General features: G+C 39.4%; 1 protein-coding gene across 2 annotated transcripts in view; it reads right to left on the bottom strand.

Annotated features, from left to right (window-relative positions):
* The window catches only part of tyw1 (tRNA-yW synthesizing protein 1 homolog (S. cerevisiae)), a 138,644-nt gene that overhangs the window by 88,297 nt on the left and 28,423 nt on the right, over positions 1–21,924 (bottom strand). The window contains exons 8-10 of one of the 2 annotated variants that reach the window (XM_061972205.1): positions 20,778–20,895; positions 4,833–4,885; positions 4,633–4,751 (exon numbers count right to left, since the gene is read on the bottom strand). In XM_061972205.1, coding sequence (XP_061828189.1) covers positions 4,633–4,751; positions 4,833–4,885; positions 20,778–20,895 — 290 coding nt within the window. Of the gene's footprint in view, positions 1–4,632; positions 4,752–4,832; positions 4,886–20,777; positions 20,899–21,924 lie in introns of both variants that reach the window. The other variant, XM_061972204.1, reaches the window with a different exon arrangement.

Below are 21,924 nucleotides of genomic sequence, written 5' to 3' on the forward strand. Positions count from 1 at the left end.
AGCCAGAGGGCAGGAGTGAAGGTATCACAATCCATACCTGCCAACTTTTGAAATCAGAAAAACCTAGTAGCCAGGGTCCAGACAAAGTCCTGGTGGGGGGTTCAGGGCCCCCCGACGCAAAATGATTGATTGCATTCAGACAGGTTAAAATGTTGCTAAAACCATCACTTTTCTATCAGTCACAGTGACTTTTCAAAACAAAAATATTACAGCAAAAATCATATGGGTTGATTGACATGTTTATTCTGTAAGCTAACTTCAATAGTTTGAAATTATTTTGACAGTTAATGCCAGTTATCCTGTCAACCTTTCACAAGACTTCAATTTGGTAATTGAAAGTATAAACAGTATAAACACTTTTTACAGTAAACAAATGGTAAAACAGTACCAAACAATTCCATAAAAAAAAAAAATTGGTGTCATTATTAACTTTCTGTCCAAGCTTGTATAATCTACTGCCTTGTTCAATTGTAAAAAATATTCTGTGCCTAAAATTCACATTTCTATCACAATTATCATACTGTAAACATGGTAAGCTAACTTCATTAAAATTAATAGTCCTGTCAATAGCATGGAATTACAATTCAAATGTAGTTTTTTTGTAAGCCTTTCAAAAGAATTCAAAATATGAAAAATGAATGAAAATTAATTGAAGCCATCAGACACTTGAAAAGTGGCACATCACATCTCTAATGTAATCATTTTAACTTTTCAACAGAAATAGCACTGCAAACATATTAAGGACATACTTCTGTATTTTGGTAGTTATGCTGTCAACATTTAACAAGATTTCTTCAACTTGGACTTGAAAGCATAAATAGTATAAACACTTTTAACAGTATAACAGTACTAAACAATTCCAATAGATAACATTGGTGTCATTACCTGGCTAAAATCCAAATTTAGCAACGGCATTAGACTTGTGTTTTTTTGTCCCAACGTGGTCTTTTACATCGCTAATTCCTCCGTGTCCGATCGAAAAATCTTGTCTGCACAAGGTGCAATTCGCGTAGTTTTCACCCTTTTTGGAACGGATAATTATTCCCGGATAGGCTTTTGAATATTCTTTACGGAATGACTGCAGTTTTCTTTTCGGTTTAAGACTCGTTTGCGATTTTTCTCCGGCTGATTCCATGATCGTTCGCTCGTTTGGAAACAATGGGCAACAGGTGCCTCGTGCTTGGCAGCGGTGCTATAAATAGCCTCCCGCATGGCATTCGGAATGGCTCGATAGGAAGTTACGGGAAGCAGTGTCGATTGTCATTGTTGTTACGCGATTTCGTGAATAAAACTTAAAAAAAAAAAAAAAAATTTATTAATGAAAAACCGTATTTTTTTATCACTGCCACCGTAACCCCCAAATAGGTTGATGAAAACCGTACTAATTACGGGAAAACCGGAGTAGTTGGCAGGTATGACAATCTAATGTTGGCAGAAGACTTCATGAACAGAAGTACAGAGGCTACACCAGAAGATGCAAACCACTCATTAGCAAGAAGAACAGGAAGGCCAGGCTGGAATTTGCCAAAAGGTACAGAGATGAGCCTCTTTTATGGGACTCATGAGACAAAGATGAACTTCTTTCAAAGTGATGGAAAGGCGAACGTTTGGAGAAAGAAAGGATCTGATCATAATCCCAAACATACAAGCTCATCTGTGAAACATCATGTCATGGCTTCTTCTGGGACTTCATCTTCATTGATGATGTACACATGATGGCAGCAGCAACATGAACTCAGAAGTCTACAGAAACATTTTGTCTGCTAATTTAAAGAAAGATGCAACCAAACTGATTGGGAGATCCTTCATCACGCAGCAAGATAACGACCAAAACAACAAAGGAGTTGATCAGGGGCAAGAAGTGGAAGGTTTTAGACTGGCCAAGTCAGTCTCCAGACTTAAACCCAATAGAGCATGCATTTTACCTGCTGAAGAGGAGACTGAAGGGAATAACCCACCAAAACAAACAACAACTGAAAGAGGCTGCGGTGAAAGCCTGGAAAAGCATCACAAAAGAAGAATGCAAAAGTTTGGTGATTCCACTGGCTCACAGGCTTGATGCACTTATTGAAAGTAAAGGATTTGCAACTAAATATTAAGTCTTATTCACTTTAATCTATTTTAAGTTTATATGTTCCAATACTTTTGCTCACCGAAAAATGTTGTGTTCTATTACAAATACCGGTAATGCTATCTTTCTTCTAAGTTGTGTATCAGATCTAGATGTAAATACCTGGAAATGAAAGCTGAAATGTTGATCTCTTGTCTCATATTCATCTTTTGATGTCAAACCCAAATGTTTTCAGTCTACAACAAAAATAAAGGAACTGGCCTCACCGTTCCAATACTTTTGGAGGGCACTGTATATATATATATATATACACACACATATGTATATATGTGTGTATTATATATTAATATAAGAGATATATAACTAATAATGAACCCAATTGGATATTAAGCATATGTGAAAGTTTGACTCCTACCTTGTTTATGACCAAGACCAAGACCCGCCATGCCAAGACCAAGACCCGCCATGCCAAGACCCGCCATGCCAAGACCCGCCATGCCAAGACCAAGACCCGCCATGCCAAGACCAAGACCAAGACCCGCCATGCCAAGACCAAGACCCTCCACGCCAAGTCCAAGACCAAGACCCTCCACGCCAAGTCCCGCCAGTCGCAGCTCGACGACACCAAGACCCACACCAAGACCAAGACCAAGACCCGCCATGCCAAGACCAAGACCCACCATGCCAAGACCAAGACCCGCCATGCCAAGACCAAGACCCACACCAAGACCAAGACCCGCCATGCCAAGACCCACACCAAGACCAAGACCCACGCCGAGCTTCGCCGCTGGACGCATCATGCCGAGCTTCGCCGCTGGACGCGTCACGCCGAGCTTCGCCGCTGGACGCGTCACGCCGAGCTTCGCCGCCTGACTTGCCACGCCGAGCTGCCACGCCGGCTACGGATATGGCCGCTACCTGGTTGCCAGACCACGTGTCCCCGTATCCACCGGGGCAGAGTTAGGTGGCGGCGGCGAGTGGAACGCCGCTGCAGCAGGCGAGGCGGGCGCCCAGGGATTGGCCACATTCGTGGCCGACTGGGAGGTGGGCGCACTTGGCGTGGCGGGCGACCAGGTAGCGGCCATATCCGTAGCCGACGAGGAGGCAGGCGCGTCGTCAACTTGGCAGGCGTGGCAGCTCGGCGTGGCAAGTCAGGCGGCGAAGCTCGGCGTGACGCGTCCAGCGGCGAAGCTCGGCGTGGGTCTTGGTCTTGGTGTGGGTCTTGGCATGGCGGGTCTTGGTCTTGGTGTGGGTCTTGGTCTTGGTCTTGGTGTGGGTCTTGGTCTTGGTCTTGGTGTGGGTCTTGGTCTTGGCATGGCGGGTCTTGGTCTTGGCATGGCGGGTCTTGGTATTGTCAAGACTTGGACTGTGGAGTTTTTGTTTTCCCAAGATGCAAGAGAATTTGGATCGGACATGGCTTGAAGGTGGGTACATGATTTATTTAAACTATCAAAAAAAGGAATAAACGAAAAGCGCGCACAGGGGCGGAGGTACAAAACTAGACTATAAACACAAAACTTGCACATTGGCAGAAACTATGAACAATTAAACAAAACACTAACTGTGGCTTAATAAACAAAAACTTACTTGGCATGGACATGAAGTGCGCAGAGGTGGACAGAGTGTGACAGGGGGCATAAATGCGGGGATAGCAGGGTGAGAAAGGCTATGACTCCAGGACGAACAACAGAAAATGAAAAGCTTAAATAACACAGACATGATTAACGAAAACAGGTGCGTGACTCAAAACGTGAAACAGGTGCGTGACGTGACAGGTGAAAACTAATGGTTGCTATGGTGACAAACAAGAGTGCACAATGAGTCCAAACGTGGAACAGGTGAAACTAATGGGTAATCATGCAAACAAGACAAGGGAGTGAAAAGCCAGAAACTAAACAAAACATGACTTAAAACAAAACATGATTACACAGACATGACAGTTTACTTCTGTGACCACATCCTAAAAGTTTTGTTATCAGAAATATCAAGCAGCTAAAATGCGCCAAATGTATCGTGTTTTGCATTTTCCCCATCATGCATGGTCATGGATTTAAATGGGTGTAATTTTGAATTTTTCATGGTGCATGGACATTTTATAATATCCACAAAGTTTCAGTGAGCAGGTTGTGTTATGTGTGACCACGTGTGTTCACTTTTTGTTTTGGTGGCATTTAGTTTTGCGTCATGACTCATGTCGACCATAAGATCAATTTTGCAGCAATCAGATTGTCAGATATTTAAAATTCATTTGAAAACACCGCATGACGTCTCGCAGGCCAAATTGAAGACACCGGTGGGACACAATTGACCGTACTTTGGACACCCCTGCTCTAAATGGCTTTTTTAGGCTAGCCCCTCTGTCATCTTCTCTCAGCAAATCCAAAAAGAATCTGGTGGCATTCACTACTTTGTTAGCTCGAAGACTTATTGTGCTTAGCTGGGAGGCTGGATCAGAGCTATTCTTTATTTCCTTCAATTGGAGAAAATTAGGCTGACATTGAATGGTTGTTCTGCAAAAGTCGAGTCAAGAAAATTATCCTTATTATTGTGGAGTCGCGTACCTCCAGCAGAAGACGCACTTGTTTGCGCAGGCCAGGCTGGGGGTGGTCTCCATGCAGCGGTGGGACTCGATGCCGTAGAAGGTGTGTTTGTAGCAGCCTCCTCGTCCTCGCAACATGGACTAAATGACACGAGCACCTTGGTTAGGAATCGCACACTCGGCGGTGTCAAAGGGTTTGGCGTTTTAAGCCGAGTGCAGTACCTTGGTCCATCGGCAGAGTTTCACCCCCGAGTGACTGCCGATCAGTTTGTAACCTGCACAGAGAGAACCAGGCCAGACTTCAAGACAGACACGCTCTTCGAGATGAAGAATGTGGATTTTGCGAGGCGCCCGAAATGCCGAAAACATGTTTGTGTCATATCCATTACATCAGGGGTGCTCACATTTTTTCTGCAGGCGAGCTACTTTTCAATTGATCAAGTCGTGGGGATCTACCTCATTCATATATATCATTTACATTTACTTATTTATGAAATATATGTTTTTGTTAACAAGTTAAAGGTGTTTAATGATAATGCAAGCATGTTTAACACATATAGTTAATATTGTTAAAAAATTAAAGGTGTTTAATGATAATACAAGCATGTTTAATACATATAGTTAATATTGTTAACAAGTTAAAGGTGTTTAATGATAATAGAAGCATGTTTAACACATATAGTTAATATTGTTAACAAGTTAAAGGTGTTTAAAGATAATACAAGCATGTTTAACACATAGTTAATATTGTTAAAAATTAAAGGTGTTTAATGATAATACAAGCATGTTTAATACATATAGTTAATATTGTTAACAAGTTAAAGGTGTTTAATGATAATACAAGCATGTTTAACACATAGTTAATATTGTTAAAAAATTAAAGGTGTTTAATGATAATACAAGAATGTTTAATACATATAGTTAATATTGTGAACAACTTAAAGGTGTTTAAAGATAATACAAGCATGTTTAACACATATAGTTAATATTGTTAATAAATTAAAGGTGTTTAAAGATAATACAAGCATGTTTAACACATAGTTAATATTGTTAAAAATTAAAGGTGTTTAATGATAATACAAGCATGTTTAATACATATAGTTAATATTGTTAACAAGTTAAAGGTGTTTAATGATAATAGAAGCATGTTTAACACATATAGTTAATATTGTTAACAAGTTAAAGGTGTTTAAAGATAATACAAGCATGTTTAACACATAGTTAATATTGTTAAAAATTAAAGGTGTTTAATGATAATACAAGCATGTTTAATACATATAGTTAATATTGTTAACAAGTTAAAGGTGTTTAATGATAATACAAGCATGTTTAACACATAGTTAATATTGTTAAAAAATTAAAGGTGTTTAATGATAATACAAGAATGTTTAATACATATAGTTAATATTGTGAACAACTTAAAGGTGTTTAAAGATAATACAAGCATGTTTAACACATATAGTTAATATTGTTAATAAATTAAAGGTGTTTAATGATAATACAAGCATGTTTAACACATATAGTTAATACATTTAAAGGTGTTTAATGATAATACAAGTATGTTTAATACATATAGTTAATATTGTTAACAACTTAAAGGTGTTTAAAGATAATACAGGCATGTTTAATACATATAGTTAATATTGTTAACAAGTTAAAGGTGTTTAATGATAATACAAGCATGTTTAACACATATAGTTAATATTGTTAACAAGTTAAAGGTGTTTAATGATAATACAAGCATGTTTAACACAGTTAATATTGTTAAAAAATTAAAGGTGTTTAATGATAATACAAGAATGTTTAATACATATAGTTAATATTGTTAACAACTTAAAGGTGTTTAAAGATAATACAAGCATGTTTAACACATATCGTTAATATTGTTAATAAGTTAAAGGTGTTTAAAGATAATACAAGCATGTTTAACACATATAGATTCCTTTCTTTCATGAAGACAAGAATATAAGTTGGTGTATTACCTGATTCTGATGACTTGCATTGATTATGCAGTGGTGCTGATAAGGTCCGCATTTTTGAATGGAGGAGAAAAAAAGTCCTCCTTTCTGTCCAATACCACATGAAAGTGGTTGGTTTTTGGCATCTTATTTGTCCAGCTTGCGTACTCCTTTGTATACACTTTACAAGAAATACATTGTCGGCAAACTCCGTAGCTTGCTAGCTTGTGCACGCCAGCTTTCTGAGACTCCTATTTTGTTAGCGCAACTGTGCAGTCGGTCTTTGGAGTTTTGACGACAGGTACGGCGCCAGAGTCTGTTGAAATAAAGTGTTTCTCGCCTTCCAGTCGGTAATTTTAATGAGCTGGCAGCAGCCAGCGTCATCTCAGAAGACCCTCGGGTGCCGTGAATGTCAATCAAGTGACGAAAGTGACGTCATAGTGAAGATTTATGATCGCTCATTTTTAGGACTATTTTTTTAATGCCTGGCTGGTGATCAACTGACACACCCTCCGAGATCGACCGGTAGCTCGCGATCGACGTAATGAGCACCCCTGACCTACAGAGAGGTGCAGGAGTCTCATTTAGAGTGGCAGGAAGGGCTTGATTGCTGTAATTGCTTCAAAAGGTTGTTCAACAAAAAAACAGGTAGAAGAGAAACTGCACTTTTTTGGGAACTTTTTCAGTCATCCTTATGTAAGACAAGAACAGATGTCTTTTCCTTTCCTTTCCTTCCATCCATCCATTTTCTACCGCTTATTCCCTTTGGGGTGGCGGGGGGCGCTGGAGCCTATCTCAGCTACAATCAAGCAGCTCATGTTCCTTCAATGAAACATGCTTAATCAGGACGGGAGACGTAATTGCTTCAATGGGAGGCGACCTACACAAAACAAAGGCGAGCACATGCACACTACACAGGTATTCATCAAAATGAAGAGTGGGTGGATTATAATCGTTATTATTAATATTATTATTATTATTATTACATTCCCTTTGAATGTAAATGTGCAGGCGGCAGAAAAGGTTTCTTCAAAGCAATTGTACTCCCCGCAGAACTGCACAGTTCTTGCATAATGGAGGTATTGATCTCAGCACCGCTGTGCTTTTGTAGGAAAGGGGACGATAGCCGGTTTTGATGGCGGGAGTGTTTATGCTCGCTTCCACAGAAATTGAACACGTCAGGCTGAGATTCACAAGGCAGTCACACTCCAGAGAAATATGTCTGGTGTGACCGCTCTCCTTACACTTTCTGAAATAAAAGACAGTAGAGCCCTTCTATTTTGGGGTTATGTTCCGTGGCTACCTACGAACAGCAAATTAACGCGAGTAATGGAGACCCTCATAAATAATGTATTTTTTGACACACTAATAAGGCCTGGAATATGCTGCTGCATCAAAGAGTACACTACCCCAGATCGCTTCTCCTCCCAAACCTCCTGCAAGCTTGACATGAACAACCTGCTCCTTTTTCACATTGTTCACTCACGACAAAGACTTTAAAGATTATCCATCCATCCATCCATCTTCTTCCGCTTATCCGAGGTCGGGTCGCGGGGGCAGCAGCCTAAGCAGGGAAGCCCAGACTTCCCTCTCCCCAGCCACTTCGTCCAGCTCCTCCCGGGGGATCCCGAGGCGTTCCCAGGCCAGCCGGGAGAGATAGTCTTCCCAGCGTGTCCTGGGTCTTCCCCGTGGCCTCCTACCGGTCGGACGTGCCCGAAACACCTTCCTAGGGAGGCGTTCGGGTGGCATCCTGACCAGATGCCCGAACCACCTCATCTGGCTCCTCTCGATGTGGAGGAGCAGCGGCTTTACTTTGAGCTCCCCCCGGATGACAGAGCTTCTCACCCTATCTCTAAGGGAGAGCCCCGCCACTCGGCGGAGGAAACTCATTTCGGCCGCTTGTACCCGTGATCTTGTCCTTTCGGTCATGACCCAAAGCTCATGACCATAGGTGAGGATGGGAACGTAGATCAACCGGTAAATCGAGAGCTTTGCCTTCCGGCTCAGCTCCTTCTTCACCACAACGGATCGATACAGCGTCCGCATTACTGAAGACGCCGCACCGATCCGCCTGTCGATCTCACGATCCACTCTTCCCCCACTCGTGAACAAGACTCTGAGGTACTTGAACTCCTCCACTTGGGGCAAGATCTCCTCCCCAACCCGGAGATGGCACTCCACCCTTTTCCGGGAGAGAACCATGGACTCGGACTTGGAGGTGCTGATTCTCATCCCAGTCGCTTCACACTCGGCTGCGAACCGATCCAGTGAGAGCTGAAGATCTTGGCCGGAGGAAGCCATCAGGACCACATCATCTGCAAATAGCAGAGACCTAATCCTGCAGCCACCAAACCAGATACCCTCAACGGCCTGACTGCGCCTAGAAATTCTGTCCATAAAGGTTATGAACAGAATCGGTGACAAAGGGCAGCCTTGGCGGAGTCCAACCCTCACTGGAAACGTGTCCGACTTACTGCCGGCAATGCGGACCAAGCTCTGACACTGATCATACAGGGAGCGAACCGCCACAATCAGACAGTCCTTTACCCCATACTCTCTGAGCACTCCCCACAGGACTTCCCGGGGTACACGGTCGAATGCCTTCTCCAAGTCCACAAAACACATGTAGACTGGTTGGGCAAACTCCCATGCACCCTCAAGGACCCTGCCGAGAGTATAGAGCTGGTCCACAGTTCCACGACCAGGACGAAAACCACACTGTTCCTCCTGAATCCGAGTTTCGACTATCCGGCGTAGCCTCTTTAAAGATTATTCATTGTTAATTTTTCGAAGGTAGGTAGGTAGTAACAAGCTAAATTGTTCCATTTTTGTTTTTATTTAATTCGTTAAAGGTCAAACAAAAACATAGAAATGCATGGAAGTATATTGCAGGTTTAGGCTCTAAATACGTAAAAATGTTGTAAAATATTTTGGTTGGTTGAAGTTTATTTTGAACATGCATGCAATTTCAACATGACAGATCACATAGTTCACATATTTTTTTCATTTCTCTTAACATTTCCAAAAAGGAGTAGGAAGAAGCAAAGCTTAATAAATCCCACCCATTTTCCACTTCATAGCAACTACTAACGAATTTGTCCACTTCCTGTTCTCAATTTGTAAAACTATTTCAATGAATTCTAAATACACCAGTTCTCTGACAGTAATAATACACAGTTAAGTCAGTTATGATTTAATAAGGACAAGAAAATCTTTTTTTTCTCGATAAGTTCAAGACTGTCATCATAATTATTTTTTTATTGGACTTTGTAAACATTTGTTTGAACAACCTCTGAAACAGCATCAAAATAGTACAATCAATGTTTGACTTCTTTGCTAAACCCATTCCATAATTGAATTCCACATACTGATAGGCTAAAGGTCTTAAGTGTTGTACGTGCATACACATTTTTCTATAAGGTTACATTCTCCTCTTTTGTTGGGAATAATTGTTGTACATTTTTGTGTAGCAGGTTATAGTTTGCTTTGTGCAAAATTGTATCAAATAATTGCATTTCAATATTTTTGATTTAATAAATAAAAGAGTTTGTGCGTTCTCTATAGGGGGGGGGGGGGGGGGGGGGGCGTGGTCGGGGTGGGACGGGGGCGTGGTTGGGGGCGTGGCTAAAAGGGGAGGAGTATATTTCAGCTAGAATTCACCAAGTCAAGTATTTCATATATATATATATATATATATATATATATATATATATATATATATATATATATATATATATATATATATATACAAGTATTTCATATACCGTATTTTCCGCACTATTAGCCGCACCTAAAAACCACAAATTTACTCAAAAGCTGACAGTGCGGCTTATAACCCGGTGCGCTTTATATATGGATTAATATTAAGATTCATTTTCATAAAGTTTCGGTCTCGCAACTACGGTAAACAGCCGCCATCTTTTTTCCCCGTAGAAGAGGAAGTGCTTCTTCTTCTACGCAAGCAACCGCCAAGGTAAGCACCCGCCCCCATAGAAGAGGAAGCGCTTCTTCTTCTACTGTAAGCAACCACCCGCCCCCATAGAAGAAGAAGCGCGCGGATATTACGTTTCATTTCCTTTGTGTGTTTACATCTGTAAAGACCACAAAATGGCCCCTACTAAACGACAGGTTTCCGGTTCATGAAAAGACGCAATCTCTCCATCCGCACACGGACTACTATTTCACAGCAACTGCCTAAAGACTTTCAAGAAAAGCTGGCTACTTTCCGTGCATATTGTAAAAACAAGATAGCTGAAAAAAAGATCCGGCCAGAGAACATTATCAACATGGACGAGGTTCCACTGACTTTTGATATTCCTGTGAACCGCACTGTGGATACAACGGGAGCACGTACGGTGAATATTGCCACCACAGGGAATGAGAAGTCATCCTTCACTGTGGTTCTAGCTTGCCATGCTAATGGCCAGAAACTTCCACCCATGGTGATATTCAAAAGGAAGACCTTGCCAAAAGAGACCTTTCCAGCCGGCGTCATCATAAAAGCTAACTCGAAGGGATGGATGGATGAAGAAAAGATGAGCGAGTGGTTAAGGTAAGTTTACGCGAAGAGGCTGGGTGGCTTTTTTCACGCAGCTCCGTCCATGTTGATATACGACTCCATGCGCGCCCACATCACGCTGGTTTTTAATATATTATTAAAGTTTGACTGACCTATCTGACTGTTTTTTTGACATTCCTTTAGCGCAGTTAGATGCGGCTTATAACACGGGGCGGCTTATAGGTGGACAAAGTTTTGAAATATGCCGTTCATTGAAGGCGCGGCTTATAACCCAGGGCGGCTTATGGTGCGGAAAATACGGTATATATATATATATATATATATATAAGAAATACTTGACGTTCAGTGAATTCTAGCTATATATATATATATATATTTTATTATATATATATATATATATATATATATATATATATATATATATATATATATATATATATATATATATATATATAAAATAAATACTTGAATTTCAGTGTTCATTTATTTACACATATACACACACATAACACTCATCTACTCATTGTTGAGTTAAGGGTTGAATTGTCCATCCTTGTTCTATTCTCTGTTATTTTTCGAACCATGCTGAACTCTGATGATGCATTGATGTGTGGCACGCACAAAAGTGCTTTCATCAAATGCACTAGATGGCAGTATTGTCCTGTTTAAGAGTGTCACAACATTGCTGTTTACGGCAGACGAACTGCTTTACGGTATACAAAAAAGTGACTGCTGTTGTTGTGTGTTGTTGCCACGCTGGGAGGACGTTAATGAAACTGCCTAACAATAAACCCACATAAGAAACCAAGAACTCGCCCTCCATCATTCTATAGTTATAACGTGATTGGGCAGGTATGCTTTTTTATATTGTGGAGGACCTGAGTCCGCCTGAATTTCGGGAGATTTTCGGGAGAAAATTTGTCCCGGGAGGTTTTCGGGAGAGGCGCTGAATTTCGGGAGTCTCCCGGAAAATCCGGGAGGGTTGGCAAGTATGATTCTAACTGACCTTTTTTGTAACACGGTTAGTGAATGAAGTGTAGTTATTTGCCCATATTTCTACACAATAACTCAGATTATGGTAACACTAGTGAGCAGAAGAAAATATATAGTGATTTTGCTTTATTCATGATAGAAATATTTCTTGCCACCTTATGTTGTATATTTTGAATATGAAATTTCCAGTTAATTTTATCTATGATTACACCCACAAATTTGATTAATTTCACCCTTTCAATGTCCACTATGTTGATTTGTATTTGTTTCACTTTCTCTTCTGTGGTTACCGAATAGCATATTTTAGTTTTACTGAGATTCAAAGGTAGTTTATTTTTATCAAAACTTCGCTTTAAAATTTAAAAAAAATTATGTTATTATTTGTATTAACTTCTGTCTGTTCACTCCTGAACAAAACGTTGTTGTGTCGTCCGCAAATCGTACTAACGTTAAGTCCTTTGTAACTTTACAAATGTTGTTTGTATAAAGATTTTAAGCCTAAATACAGTCAAACCTGTCTATAGCGACCACTCAAGTTAAACAGCAAAATTGGCCACTATATGCAGTATATTGGAATTTTTCTAATAAAGTAGTCAAACAAAATTGTCTTTCTTAGATATATTTGAAAAGCTGGAGCATTTCAAAAGGCACTGGTCACATTCGTAGAAAGTTTGGATGGAATGCGCGCTGAGGAATTGAATACAAGGTGGGAGGGAGGGAGTAGACACAAAAAGGGGAGGGGGAGAGCATATGACATAACAACTCTAAAAAAATGGGGCACTGTAACAAAGTTGTTACGTTCAAAGTGAATGAACCATTACAAGGTCACATCTAGGCCAGAATGTACTTTCTGCACAGTACTATTGCAATTTACACAAAGGTACCGGTACATAAATGTTTTCCAACACAGCAGGTTGACAGCCATTTTAAATTTACCGTCATTTGAATTTTTCGGTCGGTACATGTTTTATCTAGCCTCTAGCGCGGGTGCTTGGGCAAAGAAAATGTTGTTGTTGAGAGGGACTTCTTGGGACACCTATTCCACAGAAACGCCAATAAAAGAGCGAGGTCGGGACAAGGTGGAAGAAATAATTCAGCTTTATTTTCGCCTGTCAAATCTTTACCCTCCCTGTCTATTTTGGCATCGGCCTGAAAGTTTGATATCTGTCTGTATCGGAAATAAACGATAAAGATTGTGTGCAAGCTTGAAGGTGCCGTTTGCAACTTCCTCACAGTTCTATTTTTCAAAGCAATAAATATAACAAGAACACCACCGGCAAGCTGATGTTACCATTAGTGGTTTACAGAGGTGGGTAGTAACGCGCTACATTTACTCCGTTACATCTACTTGAGTAACTTTTGGGATAAATTGTACTTCTAAGAGTAGTTTTAATGCAACATACTTTTACTTTTACTTAAGTATATTTATAGAGAAGGAACGCTACTTTTACTCCGCTACTTTTACTCCGCTACTTTTATCTACATTCAGCTCGCTACTCGCTACTAATTTTTTATCGATCTGTTAATGCACGCTTTGTTTGTTTTGGTCTGTCAGACAGACTTTCAAAGTGCCTGCCTTACTGGTGACGTTTCACTTCGTTCCACCAATCAGATGCAGTCACTGGTGACGTTGGACCAATCAAACAGAGCCAGGTGGTCACATGACCTGACTTAAACAAGTTGAAAAACTTATTGGGGTGTTACCATTTAGTGGTCAATTGTACGGAATATGTACTGTACTGTGCAATTTACTAATAAAAGTTCCAATCAATCAATCAAAAGTGTGAAGGAAAAAAGATACTTGTTTTATTTCAACCGTACCGTCAAAAGCCTCAAGACTGACCGCACATGAGGACGTTCCTGTCTTCACAATAAAAGTGCCGCGCCATCGCGCCTGCGCTTTCAAAACAAGAGTCTCCGAAAGCCAGCGTAAACAAGCTAGCAAGCTACGGAGTTTGACGCCAATATATTTCTTGTAAAGTGTATAAAAACGAATATGGAAGCTGGACAAATAGGATGCCAAAAACCAACCACTTTCATGTGGTATTAGACAGAAAGGAGGAACTTTTCTTCTCCTCCATTTGAAAACGTGGACGTTATCATCACGACTGTCTGATTACAATCAACGCAAGTCATCAGAATCAGGTAATATACCAACTTATATTCTAGTCTTCATTAAAGAAAGGAATCTATATGTTAAACATGCATGTATATTCATTAAAACACCTTTAACATGTAAACAAAAACAGCAAAATAAATACTTATAAATTATATACTGTATATATCAATGTATATGTATGTATATATATATATATATATATATATATATATATATATGATATGTGTGTGTATGTTACTCATCAGTTACTCAGTACTTGAGTAGTTTTTTCACAACATACTTTTTACTTTTACTCAAGTAAATATTTGGGTGACTACTCCTTACTTTTACTTGAGTAATAAATCTCTAAAGTAACAGTACTCTTACTTGAGTACAATTTCTGGCTACTCTACCCACCTCTGGTGGTTTAAAAGAACGCATTTATTTGACAATTGTCTATATTTTTCACAATTGCAAAGTTCATGTAATACAATTTTTTACCGGCCCGAATAAAATGATTGTTTTCTACAGCGGTCACTCACGTGCACAGGGAGCGCGTGCACACATACAAAAGTAGACCAAGAGAAGCAACCAACAATTTGCAGTCATGTTGTTGTTATGATATAATATGCATTCAATGACAGCTAACACTAGCTATCCAAATTGCTATTATGAGCTAACACCAAAAGCTCATGTAATTACGTCATTACATACGAGAAGCCGTGAGAGGACGGGATATACTGTGTAAAATAGATTGGAAATGTTGCAAACAGCCCTTATAAGTACAAGTTGGTTGAGTTGAGCTCCAACTTAAAAGAAGTTAACTTATTAGCTAGCACAGGGGTGCTCATTACGTCGATCGTGATCTACCGGTCGATCTCGGAGGGTGTGTCAGTCGATCACCAGCCAGGCATTAAAAAAAATAGTCCTAAAAATGAGCGATCATAAATCTTCACTATGACGTCACTTTCGTCACTTGATTGACATTCACGGCACCCGAGGGTCTTCTGAGATGACGCTGGCTGCTGCCAGCTCATTAAAATGACCGACTGGAAGGCGAGAAACACTTTATTTCAACAGACTCTGGCGCCGTACCTGTCGTCAAAACTCCAAAGACCGACTGCACAGTTGCGCAGTTGCGCTAACAAAACAAGAGTCTCAGAAAGCTGGCGTGCACAAGCTAGCAAGCTACGGAGTTTGCCGACAATGTATTTCTTGTAAAGTGTATACAAAGGAGTATGGAAGCTGGACAAATAAGATGCCAAAAACCAACCACTTTCATGTGGTATTGGACAGAAAAGAGGACTTTTTTTCTCCTCCATTCGAAAATGCGGACGTTTTTAGCACCACTGTCTGATTCCTATCAATGCAAGTCATCAGAATCAGGTAATACACCAACTTATATTCTTGTCTTCATGAAAGAAAGGAATCTATATGTGTTAAACATGCCTGTATTATCTTTAAACACCTTAACTTGTTAACAATATTAACTATATGTGTTAAAAATGCTTTTATTATCTTTAAACACCTTTAACTTATTAATAATATTAACTATATGTATTAAACATGCTTGTATTATCATTAAACACCTTTAACTTGTTAACAATATTAACTATATGTATTAAACATGCTTGCATTATCTTTAAACACCTTTAACTTGTTAACAATATTAACTATATGTATTAAACATACTTGTATTATCATTAAACACCTTTAATTTATTAACAATATTAACTATATGTATTAAACATTCTTGTATGATCATTAAACACCTTTAATTTATTAACAATATTAACTATGTGTTAAACATGATTGCATTATCATTAAACACCTTTAATTTATTAACAATATTAACTATATGTGTTAAACATGCTTGCATTATCATTAAACACCTTTAACTTATTAACAAAAACATATATTTCATAAATAAGTAAATATAAATGATATATATGAATGAGGTAGATCCCCACGACTTGATCAATTGAAAAGTAGCTCGCCTGCAGAAAAAGTGTGAGCACCCCTGAGCTAGCACATACCATCACATACAACATTGCTACACAAAAAACAGTAATATGTATTGGCGCCAAAATGCGCCTGTTGTAATTCCATTAACTACGGGTATTTCGGATCATATATCAAGTTGACTGTAGAAGATAGTGTCGCTGCAGCCAACAGGGAGCCGCCACCTTGCGCTGACATTACATCCTTATTTCATATGTATGCTGCTGCATTATTAGGGCTGTGAATCTTTGGGCACCACACGATTCGATTCCATTCGATTCTTGTGGGGGAATGATTCAATTCAGAATCGATTCTCAATTCAAAACAATTCTCAAATCAAAATCAACACTTTTTTGAATAACATTGGGTGCAAGTTTTATGATAAACTACATCCCCCCCATAAAATAGATAAACAGCTTAAATAGATTTCTATATTAATTAAAGAAAAAATGGTTTTGTTTGATAAAATGCTCCCCAAAACACAAATAAGGCGAAGTGTGAAGCGAATGGGATGAGAATCAGCACCTCCAAGTCCGAGTCCATGGTTCTCGCCCGGAAAAGGGTGGAGTGCCATCTCCGGGTTGGGGAGGAGATCTTGCCCCAAGTGGAGGAGTTCAAGTACCTCGGAGTCTTGCTCACGAGTGAGGGAAGAGTGGATGGTGAGATCGACAGGCAGATCGGTGCGGCGTCTTCAGTAATGCGGACGCTGTATCGATCCGTTGTGGTGAAGAAGGAGCTGAGCCGGAAGGCAAAGCTCTCAATTTACTGGTCGATCTACGTTCCCATCCTCACCTATGGTCATGAGCTTTGGGTTATGACCGAATTAATAAATTAAAGGTGTTTAATGATAATGCAATCATGTTTAACACATAGTTAATATTGTTAATAAATTAAAGGTGTTTAATGATCATACAAGAATGTTTAATACATATAGTTAATATTGTTAATAAATTAAAGGTGTTTAATGATAATACAAGTATGTTTAATACATATAGTTAATATTGTTAACAAGTTAAAGGTGTTTAAAGATAATGCAAGCATGTTTAATACATATAGTTAATATTGTTAACAAGTTAAAGGTGTTTAATGATAATACAAGCATGTTTAATACATATAGTTAATATTGTTAACAAGTTAAAGGTGTTTAATGATAATACAAGCATGTTTAATACATATAGTTAATATTGTTAACAAGTTAAAGGTGTTTAATGATAATACAAGCATGTTTAATACATATAGTTAATATTATTAATAAGTTAAAGGTGTTTAAAGATAATACAAGCATGTTTAACACATATAGTTAATATTGTTAACAAGTTAAAGGTGTTTAATGATAATACAAGCATGTTTAATACATATAGTTAATATTGTTAACAAGTTAAAGGTGTTTAATGATAATACAAGCATGTTTAATACATATAGTTAATATTATTAATAAGTTAAAGGTGTTTAAAGATAATACAAGCATGTTTAACACATATAGTTAATATTGTTAACAAGTTAAGGTGTTTAAAGATAATACAGGCATGTTTAACACATATAGATTCCTTTCTTTCATGAAGACAAGAATATAAGTTGGTGTATTACCTGATTCTGATGACTTGCGTTGATTGGAATCAGACAGTGGTGCTAAAAACGTCCGCATTTTCGAATGGAGGAGAAAAAAGTCCTTCTTTCTGTCCAATACCACATGAAAGTGGTTGGTTTTTGGCATCTTATTTGTCCAGCACGGGTACAAGCGGTCGAAATGAGTTTCCTCCGCCGGGTGGCGGGGCTCTCCCTTAGAGATAGGGTGAGAAGCTCTGCCATCCGGGGGGAGCTCAAAGTAAAGCCGCTGCTCCTCCACATGGAGAGGAGCCAGATGAGGTGGTTCGGGCATCTGGTCAGGATGCCACCCGAGCGCCTCCCTAGGGAGGTGTTTAGGGCACGTCCGACCGGTAGGAGGCCGCGGGGAAGACCCAGGACACGTTGGGAAGACTATGTCTCCCGGCTGGCCTGGGAACGCCTCGGGGTCCCACAGGAAGAGCTGGACGAAGTGGCTGGGGAGAGGGAAGTCTGGGCTTCCCTGCTTAGGCTGCTGCCCCCGTGACCCGACCTCGGATAAGCGGAAGAAGATGGATGGATGGAAATACAAATAAGGTAACAAGAGAAGTATCCAACACTTCTCTTTTCTAAAGTAAATCTGTACAGCAGATATGATCATCTACATCAACAATTTGATTTGCCAGAGTGTCTGGACAAGACAATTTTGTAAAACATAAATTATTTACATTTTTAATTTTTTGTATCCATTTTTAATTTGTTTTAATCGATTTAGAATCATTACAATTAAGAATCCCGAATAATTCAAAAATTAATTGTTTTGGACATCCCCAACTATTATGTACATATCAGAGGTGGGTAGTAACGCGCTACATTTACTCCGTTACATCTACTTGAGTAACTTTTGGGATAAATTGTACTTCTAAGAGTAGTTTTAATACAACATACTTTTACTTTTACTTAAGTATATTTATAGAGAAGGAACGCTACTTTTACTCCGCTACTTTTATCTACATTCAGCTCGCTACTCGCTACTAATTTTTATCGATCTGTTAATGCACGCTTTGTTTGTTTTGGTCTGTCAGACAGACCTTCAAAGTGCCTGCCTTACTGGTGACGTTTCACTTCGTTCCACCAATCAGATGCAGTCACTGGTGACGTTGGACCAATCAAACAGAGCCAGGTGGTCACATGACCTGACTTAAACAAGTTGAAAAACTTATTGGGGTGTTACCATTTAGTGGTCAATTGTACGGAATATGTACTGTACTGTGCGATCTAATAATAAAAGTTCCAATCAATCAATCAAAAGTGTGAAGGAAAAAAGATACTTGTTTTATTTCAACCGTACCGTCAAAAGCCTCAAGACTGACCGCACATGAGGACGTTCCTGTCTTCACAATAAAAGTGCCGCGCCATCGCGCCTGCGCTTTCAAAACAAGAGTCTCCGAAAGTTAAAGTTAAAAAGTTAAAGTACCAATGATTGTCACACACACACTAGGTGTGGCAAGATTATTCTCTGCATTTGACCCATCACCCTTGATCACCCCCTGGGAGGTGAGGGGAGCAGTGGGCAGCAGCGGTGGCCGCGCCCAGGAATCATTTTGGTGATTTAACCCCCAATTCCAACCCTTGATGCTGAGTGCCAAGCAGGGAGGTAATGGGTCCCATTTTTATAGTCTTTGGTATGACTCGGCCGGGGTTTGAACTCACAACCTACCAATCTCAGGGCGGACACTCTAACCACTAGGCCACTGAGTAGCCAGCGTAAACAAGCTAGCAAGCTACGGAGTTTGACGCCAATTATATTTCTTGCAAAGTGTATAAAAACAAATATGGAAGCTGGACAAATAGGATGCCAAAAACCCACCACTTTCATGTGGTATTAGACAGAAAGGAGGAACTTTTCTTCTCCTCCATTTGAAAACGTGGACGTTATCATCACGACTGTCTGATTACAATCAACGCAAGTCATCAGAATCAGGTAATACACCAACTTATATTCTAGTCTTCATTAAAGAAAGGAATCTATATGTTAAACATGCATGTATATTCATTAAAACACCTTTAACATGTAAACAAAAACAGCAAAATAAATACTTATAAATTATATACTGTATATATCAATGTATATGTATGTATGTATGTATGTATATATATATATATATATATATATATATGATATGAGTGTGTATGTTACTCATCAGTTACTCAGTACTTGAGTAGTTTTTTCACAACATACTTTTTACTTTTACTCAAGTAAATATTTGGGTGACTACTCCTTACTTTTACTTGAGTAATAAATCCCTAAAGTAACAGTACTCTTACTTGAGTACAATTTCTGGCTACTCTACCCACCTCTGCGTACATTTTATGGGTGAATTACATCATTTATTTTGTGGACCATAATCCCGTGAATATGCATGGCTCCACTGTTTAAAATTAAGCCAGCGCTCTCATGCTTTTCCAATACAGATGGTTACTGCATCCTGTAGGTCAACGTCAGGTGGACTGGGCTAAAAAAAAAAAAAATGTCTATTTATAGCGTCTTGTGCAAGAACCTGCAGCAGGAGCTGAAATGCTGCCAGTGGCTGCTCAGTGACTTCCACAGGTGAACGAGCCAAGTAGCAGACAGCCGCAGAGAAAGACACCCTCATGAGACAATGGATTATCTCTTAATAACGATGATGCAACACGATGCCGGGCGGCCTCCGGCAGAGTTTAACAAATTGCGTTTGATTGATTTACGGCTGAAATTAAAAAGAAAAAAAGTTTCACGCGTTCAGCAAAGTGAATTTATAACCTGGCTGCCCTTGTGCACACAGCGAGGAGAGGCGAGTGCCGTCATGCAGCTGGTGTTCCCTTGGGGAGGTCTTTATTTGTTTTAATGGAAAGCAATGAAGCTTCATCTCCATCGCCATCATCCAGAAGCACCTGGCAGATGCTTCTCTGTAAGAATCTATTCACCACTACATTAAAGACTCGCTGAAGCAAAGTCACATTGTGCTTTCTATTGGATTACCAACCCTCCCCCCCGGCACTCCATCCCACCCTACCTTGTTTGGTTAGAGCTACTCTGAGGGCGGGGGTGATCATCTCACGTCTCTCCTCTTCCGTTTCACTCTTCCTCGCACCCTTCTTGGACCGCTTCACCATCTGGTCGCCTCCTCCACTCTGCTGAAGCCAAAAAAACAACAACACATATTGTTCAGAACACCAAAGGCCGCATACTGTAAAATCAAAAGATGCATTTTGATGTTTTAATTATAGTTTATGTTTTCAAACCAATCCAATCTACAGGTGAAACTCAAAATTTTAGAATATCGTGCAAAAGTTCATTTATTCCGTTTATTTTTGCAATTAGATTTACAAGGTGAAACTAATATATAGCATAGGCTTATAAAATGCAACTCATTTTATTAAAATTAATAGTTATTAAAACCTCAAATTTAAAATGTTCAAAATAATTTAAAATGTTCAAAATAATAGTGCTTACAGAGTACAAAAAAGAAGAATTATGAGAAATACTTTCAACCTTACTGAAAATAAGATATTCTTCATCTCAGTATGTTAATAATGACTGAATTAATTAATTAATTACATATTACAAATCTGTTGTATACTAATTCATAGATGTTATTTTATTATATAAAAAGGTCAGTAAATGATTCTATATACCGTATTTTCCGCACTATTAGCCGCACCTAAAAAACACAAATTTACTCAAAAGCTGACAGTGCGGCTTTTAACCCGGTGCGCTTTATATATGGATTAATATTATGATTCATTTTCATAAAGTTTCGATCTCGCAACTTCGGTAAACAGCCGCCATCTTTTTTCCCGGTAGAACAGGAAGCGCTTCTTCTTCTACGCAAGCAACCGCCAAGGTAAGCACCCGCCCCCATAGAACAGGAAGCGCTTCTTCTTCTACTGTAAGCAACCACCCGCCCGCGTAGAAGACGAAAAAGCGCGCGGATATACCGTACGTTTCATTTCCTTTGTGTGTTTACATCTGTAAAGACCACAAAATGGCTCCTACTAAGCGTCAGGGATCCGGTTCATGAAAAGACGCAATCTCTCCATCCGCACACGGATTACTATTTCACAGCAACTGATATTCCTGTGAACCGCACTGTGGATACAACGGGAGCACGTACGGTGAATATTCGCACCACAGGGAATGAGAAGTTATCCTTCACTGTG

Source organism: Nerophis lumbriciformis, linkage group LG17, assembly GCF_033978685.3.
Source record: "Nerophis lumbriciformis linkage group LG17, RoL_Nlum_v2.1, whole genome shotgun sequence".
Taxonomy (NCBI): domain Eukaryota; kingdom Metazoa; phylum Chordata; class Actinopteri; order Syngnathiformes; family Syngnathidae; genus Nerophis; species Nerophis lumbriciformis.